The following is a 9,332-nucleotide window of genomic DNA, read 5'->3' on the forward strand; positions in this document are numbered from 1 at the left end:
AATGTAAGGGAGGTAATCAAAAAGTAATGTTGGAACTACTTCACACTGCTTTAAAAAATGTGTATAGGAAATTTGCCAATAACTTCAGTATTTATAAACTCCATTGGAAATTTGCACATAACTTTAGTATAATTTACTCCATTGGAAATTTGCACATAACTTTAGTATAATTTACTCCATTGGAAATTTGCTAATAATTTAAGCATAATTGGAAATTTGCCAAAAAATTAAGTACAAGTAAATATAAATCTATGAAATTTAAACACAAGGTTTGAAACCACAAAAGGAAGGTTGGGATTGCTTTTGGGGCTATGGCTCCTTTGGATTAGGAATAAAGGGTATAAAAGGGGCCCAAATAGGCTTTTTTCTAGCCAGTCAAGGTCGTTAAAAACTTCCATTAGTTGTTGTTTTTCTAGTGTCCAGACAATAACTTGAGGAACAGTATATAGAATTAACTGAAATTGAATCAAAATGATGGTTAGGATTGGGATGGTGGAGTTAAAACTCAATCTGTTTAGGAATTAGGGACAAAAAAGGGGGAACACAAGGGTTTTCCAGTTAATGGAAAATTTCTTAAGCATTGGCTTTTATGTTGGTACTATTTGCTATTTGTTTGCTAGTTCTAGTATGAAATATTTTAAACTGTTCCTAGAAACATTGATCAGTGATGGAGAGTTGCCTCATTGTCACTCATACCACATTTTCTTTTATCTATATATCTTCTTCTGCCAGCTATTGGGAACCGGATTCAAAAGTTGAATGTGATTGCTTCCGCACGGTATATTTGCAATCTGTGATTGGCCATATAGATATCTGTACTGTTTTTGATCTTTCTCGGTAGAAGTGTTTACAATAAAGTGAGATGTTTGGTCTGTATTGTTTATTTTCACAAACTTGCTGCTTTAATTAATGCCTTGTTCTTATTTTGGTTTGTTGGATCCCATACTTTGCATGCATATATTCCACTGCAAGTCTTTCAATGGAGACATATTCAGCTGCCTTTACAGCTTGCTCGCTCCATCTTTTGATCACACCCTAAAAAGTAATGCATATGTGATTTTTTTTTAACAATTTTATTGTTTTGCTGCTTGAGAATAAATGTTGTGGCATTGCAACTTTTTTGCAGAAAGAAGATAGTAACAACACTTACGAAGGTCAGTTATAGTGTTAGGAATATTGTCAACTTGTAATTCCTTAAAGGACATTGTAACATCTGTGTTTAGGCAGCATTTATTTTGATTCGTCTACATACGAACTCACGAATAGTCGGACAATAAGCATCCTTTCTGCATAATAAAGAACCTTGCATCAACAGGGAAAGAAGTCTGTAAATGCTAGTTGAAAGACACCATTTTTGTCCTGATCTTCATACTTTTTTCCAATGACAAAACAAGGAGTATTCAAAATCTTCACCCTGTTCAACCAACACAGAAGAATCTACCTGCTAGATTTATTTGGTGGTTTCGTGGTAGATTGATCTAAGTATAGGAGGTTTTGATTTAGATCCTATGAAAAATCAAAACGAATACTTGAAAATTTGTACTCACTGATGCTTTGTTAGGTATGCATCATTCAGGAGTAAGACCATAGAAAAGTCGACACAGAGAGTCAGAAGTATACGCAAAAACACTATGTTTATCGTTAAATGATTACATTAGATGTATGTTTCATTATAGTACGTTATTCCGATTGGCTAACATCACGTGTTATTCCTTTAGCTATTGCATTATACAATAAAATTTATCATTCACGATAACACGAGGTCCGACAATAAAGTGCACATGTGAATTAAATACACAAAAAAAAAATGATAAAAATCTTGATTTTATGATCCTAGCTGAAAAAACGTAATTATAAGTATTGAATGCTTCTTTTTGTAACTTCATAAGGGTGTATAAGTGATGATCGTGTGCACATTTTTAGAATGAAGCGCTTCATACAAAATGTACTTCGGTGAACGCTTTTACACTCCAATGAAGTTACAAAAATAAGCATTCAGTTCTAAAATAATGTATGTAAACCTCCAGATGTATTTTGGTCTGCTTGTCTTGTTAGGTCTTGCTGATGTTTTCCCCAACTTTACATGCATATACTGAACATGTACTGTAGCTACATGTAGTATCAATATTTATTCATTATTTCTTTACTTCATTTTTCAGCTTTACTACTACTTATAACATTACAAACGCAACACAAATAGTGGAATGAACCTTAACAGAAACAAAAGATCTGCAAAATGTTTAAAAGAATATATTATCTTTCAACTTATTGCTTTGAATATTGCTACCTTTGTATCAACAATCTTCCTCCATCAATAAAACTGACTGTCACGAAATATAACAATGGTGCTCAAGTTGAAAGTGGCTTTAAACATTAATCAGTCAATCAAATAAAAAAAAAAAAAACCCAGTTCGGCACTTTGGACTGATAACTTTCCGACGTGAATCCGTAGAACCTTAGTATTCATAAAAAAATCAGTTTAACAATTGTAAGAATTATGATATATATGTCTAAAATAAATGATTTTTTTGTATCAAATTTTAATTCTTGATGGGCGGAAAACGTTCCTACATGCTTAGCCTTTTTTCAAAAATAGATACTTCTAATGTAATAAATATAAAAGTTATATCACCTATTTTGACCTTGTATTTCTTTACTTATTCAGAAACACGGGTCCCTGCCGAAAAAGAAGAACAAAATTTCTAGAAATCCAAATCCTGGTTGTATCTTAAATGTGCATTTCCAAAATGTATTAACAACTTATTTATAGTATTCAAAAAATGGCTGATTTAAATATGCTAGTATATTTTTTTAAAAGGAAATCAAACATTTGTGTCAAATACTAAAAAGGAACAAAAGCAAACATATTTTAACATAGCAAGGGGACATTCAAAACTACAGGTAGATGACAACATCATGGTGGGCAGAAAAAAGACATAAAGACAAATGAACAGTTAATAAAACTAACCAAAATACTGCAATAATATTGACTACCTTGAGCGGCTTAATAAGCCTATGTACCCTGTGAACAAAATCTCAAGGCAGAATTGTTGTATGAGTTCTGCTGCCATGTATGGTTGTAAAATAGCAAAACACATTCGGCGTTTTGCATTTGCGCCGATTTTTTCTACATTTGAGCCGATATTTTTCTATTCTATTCGAAAAGCATCCATAATTGCGTTATACATTGCTTGTGTCTATATCCGGGAGAGATCACAAATTATTTACATATCACTTCATTATACTGTTCATCTTTCGCTGGTAATAAAATGGCGTAAATATGAGGTACGTAGTTTCCATTTTTACATCCGTGTAAAGTATATATAACGGATAAAAGTATGTCGGACAACACTTCAACGGTCCATCTATAAATATTGCAGACATATCATTGCAAAGACATTTAAGTTGAGGTGTGTAGAAAAAATGAGTTTACCTTTTCGCAATCGTTTGCACTGACCTTCCAATGTGTATGGCCAGTATTTAGCTCACCCATATTAAACTGTAAATGCAATTAGGAGCAAATATAAAATCGGCGCAAATGAAATAATGAAATCCGCGCAAATTTAGAATTTTTTTTTTATAAATTTTGCGCAAATATCATACGCCCAACACAATGTGTCTACAATTTTATTTAGGTCAGCAAATTTTGATGCAAGAATCAAACTTACTAAAGGAAACTTCCAATTAAAAGTGAACAGATCTATGTGATATTTTATTATTGTCACTCATCTTTTTACCAAAGCAGAAAATGTTTTTTCGATTCAAATTGTTTTGAACTTTAAAGAACTCGGACAAGTAAAATTCATAAAGGAATCTTCAGAATATTGATTTATTTTATGCTATAGCAGGAAAAAAACATACAGTGACTTCTCATTTTTCTTTTGATATTCCGGAAGCATTTTATAAGTGCTATCATCACATATTTTATTTCAAAATTCAATCATCTGTTTTACCTTCTATTAACATTATCTTGTCTTTTCTCTGATTAATCCGTGTAAAGTGTGTTATTTTGTCACAAATTTAGCTGGAAAACTAGCGTTGTGGCCTATCATCTTTATTACATTTTCAAATCTTTAAAAATATATATTTCATTTTGACAAATTTGTGAAAAAAGTCTATCATTTTGTGTACTGGTTATTAGGACATCCCAGTATAACAAAATTGCTTTTCGGGCTTGACAGGATATATGGGCTCATATTCCCTGTGACGATTCCTAATTAACATATACTATTTTAATTTTCGAAAAATATTGATTGAACATGAGTTTTCTGAAACCGTTGTTAATAATCACATGATAAATTCAAAACATATCGTGAGGAAAATTACATTTCTTAAAATTGAAAAAAATCCCCTTTTGCTTTTTTCATCAATTTTTTTTTTCAACTAAAGAAAAGCACTTTGTATTTTCTGACTATAATTTGCTTTATCCAAGTGGCCATCATAGTCAATGCGTCTTCCTGGTCAGAAGATCTACTCATCCAGGAAGTTTCAAGACTATAAATGACTGGACCACCATTATAGACTAACACTATTAGTGGATTGTAATTTGAGGAGTAATTAAACAAGTAAGTATTTGTTTTTGTTTTTCTTTCTGTGATTTAAATCTACCAACCAGTAATATAATAAAATATAAAAGTTCTTGATAAATGTTGTTGCCTTGCTAAATACACTGACGCTAAAATCCATAGTTTGTTAAAGAAACGTTTTCGTAAAAGAGATTGCATCAACTTTTAATTCAATATTCTATTTAAGTCTCGTCTCTCAATAACAAATAATGCAAAATATCATTGATAAAATTCAGAATGAAAACAAAGATATATAAAGACTTCAACCGACTCAATAAAAAAATGATTCACATTTAATTAATTGGGATTATCTAGGAATTTGTATACTTTTTCAATACTGATATGCAATACAACGGATAACTTATGGATACAAAATTTCATTAGAACACAAAAATATCGCACAAAAACATACAATTCGCTTTAATAAATGGAAAATGATATCAAAACATTAGGAAACATGATTATAAGCGTCAAATACATAAAGGAAAAAGATAAATCACAAAAAAATGAACTCCGGGGAAAATTCTAAATGGAAAGTACTTAATCAAATGGCAAAATCAAAAGATAAAACACATCAAACGAATGAATAACAACTGTCATATTCCTGACTTGGTACTGGCATTGTCTTATGTTGAAAATAGTGGATTATTTTCTTATGTTGAAAATGGTGGATTGAACTTGGTTTTATACACATCTTGTTTTTAAAAATGAAAAAAAAACGACCAGATTAAAGAGGGTGGAAAAAATGAATTCTTTATTTGCAAGAAGCATATACATGCTATGGCAAAAGAACAATATATACAATACATGACAAATAAACGACAGCCGAGAACAGTAGTTACAGAGTATATGATTATTATATTGTATTAAGTCAATATATTACGTGATCTTATTTTCCAAACTGCAATTAAATAATTGCTTAGTTTGTTACTGTAGATTTTTTTAAAAATTACATTTATACACCTATAGATGATGTTGAACCTGATCCGTACCATTGCCGTTTGTTTGATGATGCTTCACGTTAGCGAAGGATGTTTTAGACATGACATTAATGATCGACAATCAGTCCGTGGCACACTGGAACCTCTCGGTGGAAGCAATTATAAAGTTGGTTTGGGATGGAATATGGATTTCAAACGACATGCACAGGTAAGATTAAGGGAAGATATTTACCCCCGCCCCCTGAACAATAAACAGCAAGCCTTGCTGTAAATCGCCAAGAGTCTGTATAAATTACGAATAGACTTATTTAAAAGAGCTTACGAACAATCTGTCAATTTGACAACTACTAGATCTTAACTCGGAATACCCCAACAATTAACATTACTTTGTTATCGTACCGGTCGCAATTTTGGCGTTTGCTTTATTTTCGCATGTTTAATTTTGACATTTTCATTTGGGGCACCAATTGCAAATGAACCAAACTAAAACTACAATAAAAAAAAACCAATTTACGGTAACTGCATGCAAGTTATATTTGCATGAACAGAATGTACTCACAGAACACACAACAAATACACAAACGAAACCAATCAGGCTTCATATAATTAAACGAAAAGCATACATAACTCCCTAATATAACACCTTTCACCCTTAAACCGACATATTTATGTCAATATAAGACCTTCAACAGTTATCAAGCGTGCGTGATGATCTGGTATGAACACTTGTTAATTTATTTAAGTTATAATGTATGGTCCTCAAATTTTTTAATTGTGATTCCTCTTTGAACACAGTCTCATGTTTATGACTTTGTTACCATTTTTATGTTGTTAAAAAGAGTGTGAAAGAGTATACCTTTTAATCTTTTCCGGTAATATTTCTGAAGTTATATGTTATTATGTATTTTTGAATTCGCCTTTAAAACATTGTCCCTATTGGATAATGGATTGGGATACCAGCCGATGAAATATAATTAAAAAATAAAATTTTGAAAAATCTAGAAGTAAGAAAAAAACTGTTAACACAAAATGGCTTTGAAATTATATAGTAGTACGCAAATCATTCCTCTCTATTTATTTTAATTTCTTTACGTGCTTTTTAGAAAAAAAACAAATTAACTATCAAAATATGTAAAATATTACAAATCTTTCAATTAATTTAGGACCACCAGATGTTCCATGTAGATATAGATTATAAAGGTATTTCTGGACGCGACAGTCCACTTGACCCATGTGTATTCAATCCGTATGACTTGGATGTCAAAGGTTATATTACGAAAGGGGATTTGGATAAGATATTCGTTTATTTCGGTGATGAAGTCAACACACCTGAAATTCTTCACACATTTTTTGCAGAACTGGACATAGATGAAGGTTTGTTATAGGGTTGTCTTTCGGTTTTAATTATCTACGAACTTCAAACAGAGGTAAAATTGTCCTACTCTTCGCTATGTTGAGTAATCCAGGATTAGCATAGCAAAATCACCGCTGCTTCGGAGTTTTAATCATTTCAAGGGGTTCATACAAACGTGACTGTGTATTTAAACATTAAGCACAGACAAAAAGCCGATACCTTAATTAGGTTTTGATTGAAGAAGTTCAAGTATCAATATTTCTGAATTCCTGTCAACCCTGGATGTTTTTTACTTTTTGACAGATAATCGGAATCCTCTAGTTAAATCCATATGAATAAATGTCAATATAAATTTCGCCCGCTAACCTACCGTTTTCTTTTTAATTATATTATACATAAAGTTTAAAAAGCAATTTTACAAATCTTACAAAATCCTTGTTATTTTCCCTAAATTTCGAGAGAAAAATGTGCCAGTGTTATGTAAATGAAAATTCTAGAGAGAATCATTTCCCGCCAAATTTTCAATTGATTTTATCTTAAAACCAAGGACACTTTCATGTTTTTTTGCTGTCAATTTGATGTTGTCTTTAAAAGTCAAAGCTTGTTATTTTGAAACAGTGGAGCGAACAGTATTTAGGCGTAAGGCGTTTTTGTCAGTATTGGTCATAAAGTTTTATTGGAAAAGAACGTAAAAAATCACTATTTTTATCTTAAACAATTTTCTCTTGAACTGATGATATTTTTTTGTACATACTTGTAGACAAAATGGTGACAAAAGAGGAATTCGACCTTAAAAAGAAAGATGTCATAACCGAAGAAAGCTGCAGTATAATAAAGGACAAAGATGCAATGGCTGCTGAACAGAACATGACATTGTTGAAATGATTTTGACGTTTTATATTTTCCCCTCAAGCCCAGACCTTATAGCTAATGCAAACTGCTCTCACAAACAACGCACTGAATTCCAAATGTTCAAATTGTGATACATACGCTTCGATTAAAGTTGCATTGCCTTGCATTTCTCTGTATAATTATTTAATTTTGTATAGTCTTGTCTTGGCAATTTATATTTGCATCAAACTTATATATTGTATTGTCTTTTTTCACTATATTCTACTTGACAGATCATGCCTCAAACAAGTATAAGTATTTCTTACATATTTTTTTTACAGACGAATTCAAATATTAAACTTTCATCTGAATTACTATTGTTTTTTTTTTGATAAATCTGCAAAACATTTTTTTGGGTGCAAATTAGATTGTTGACCTGTACTTACAACAAACGAAAAATGTACGTAAATGTATTTTTGGAATGGGTAATTTTGAGGTGAAATATGAGGTTTTTAGAGAAAAATTACTCAAAGATGTGGGTTAACCTGTCATTATGCATCATTCAAAATATCAAAATTGAACTAATACTGGTAGCTTCTTGTGCAGTTTAAAGGTTAAAAAATTGAATGTATGTCGACTTCAAGATGTCACCTTTAGGGTTGCTGTTGGTTTAATATTTCACGACTTAGTTCACTTGATAAAAATACTCTACCATAGAAAGAATTACTTCAATGTACAAAAATCTTCTCCTACTGTCTTGGAACTTACCAGTGATATAGCGATCTACCCATTCTAAAGAATATGAAAAAATATTTCAATGAAACACATAATGGATAAAGTCATGCCAGGTTTGGGATTTTTTGTTAGATGTGCGGACTCCTTTGTTTTTTTTTTAACCTACGATATGAATTGAGACCACAATAATGTCAATACTAAGTATAATGTTAATGTCCGAGTCGGCCTTTCACCTACATTTAAAGAAAAGAAAATATATCAAAAAGGAGTTCCATAACCTACCAATATTTCACCTTATTTAGCTCCCAACATGTTGCTCTTCTGACTTATAGCATCAATTAAGGAATTCTAGATTTTTTTTAAAATTTCGCTCTACTCATTGAATTTCTAAATTAAGTGTTGTATTACATCTTTGTGTAACATCTTTTGGGCGAACAATTACAATTGGCCAGTAACGTTAGGAACCACATAGCGTAGTTGTTGGTTGTCGTTGTCGTAAACTTTTTTTATTCCAAAGCTACAAAAATGAGCAAACAGAAACTGATTGCGATATAGGAAAAAAATGAATATAAACCAGCATTCTTAACAGCTGAGCGATTCAGGCCCGTATGATACTATTGTTTCCTTTTATCTGTCTAACTCACATTATCCTAGAGTAACTTCTGCCTGTCTTTCTCTATGATACCAATCATATTTGCTGGACCTTCGCATGAAACATATATATATGCGTTATTTGAAAAAAAAATTCCAGACTAAAAGAGAGATAAAAGATACCAAAAGGGACATCCAAACTTGTAAGTCGAAAATTAACAAATAAAGCCATGGCAAAAAAAAAAAAAGGAGGGAAAGAGACCAAAAGACAAACAGTATAGAAAACTGATCAAAAAAACCTAAAGACTAGGCAAC

At 31.4% G+C, this 9,332-nt stretch overlaps 1 protein-coding gene across 1 annotated transcript; it reads left to right on the forward strand.

Annotated features, from left to right (window-relative positions):
* Window positions 1–4,394: 4,394 nt before the first annotated feature.
* LOC134683982 (uncharacterized) lies at window positions 4,395–8,014 on the forward strand. The gene is made up of 4 exons (XM_063543284.1): window positions 4,395–4,565; window positions 5,535–5,714; window positions 6,670–6,880; window positions 7,621–8,014. Exons 2-4 carry the CDS (start codon window positions 5,535–5,537, stop codon window positions 7,743–7,745), a joined length of 516 nt encoding a protein of 171 aa, XP_063399354.1. The 5' UTR covers window positions 4,395–4,565; the 3' UTR covers window positions 7,746–8,014.
* The last annotated feature ends 1,318 nt before the right edge of the window (window positions 8,015–9,332 follow it).

This window comes from Mytilus trossulus, chromosome 9 (assembly GCF_036588685.1).
Source record: "Mytilus trossulus isolate FHL-02 chromosome 9, PNRI_Mtr1.1.1.hap1, whole genome shotgun sequence".
NCBI classification, from domain to species: domain Eukaryota; kingdom Metazoa; phylum Mollusca; class Bivalvia; order Mytilida; family Mytilidae; genus Mytilus; species Mytilus trossulus.

Coding starts and splice junctions, on each gene's coding strand:
- LOC134683982 (XM_063543284.1), top strand. CDS start 5,535: ATGATGTTGAACCTGATCCGTACCATTGCCGTTTGTTTGATGATGCTT. Junction 5,715..6,669: donor ATTTCAAACGACATGCACAG/GTAAGATTAAGG, acceptor CAATTAATTTAG/GACCACCAGATGTTCCATGT. Junction 6,881..7,620: donor AGAACTGGACATAGATGAAG/GTTTGTTATAGG, acceptor ACATACTTGTAG/ACAAAATGGTGACAAAAGAG.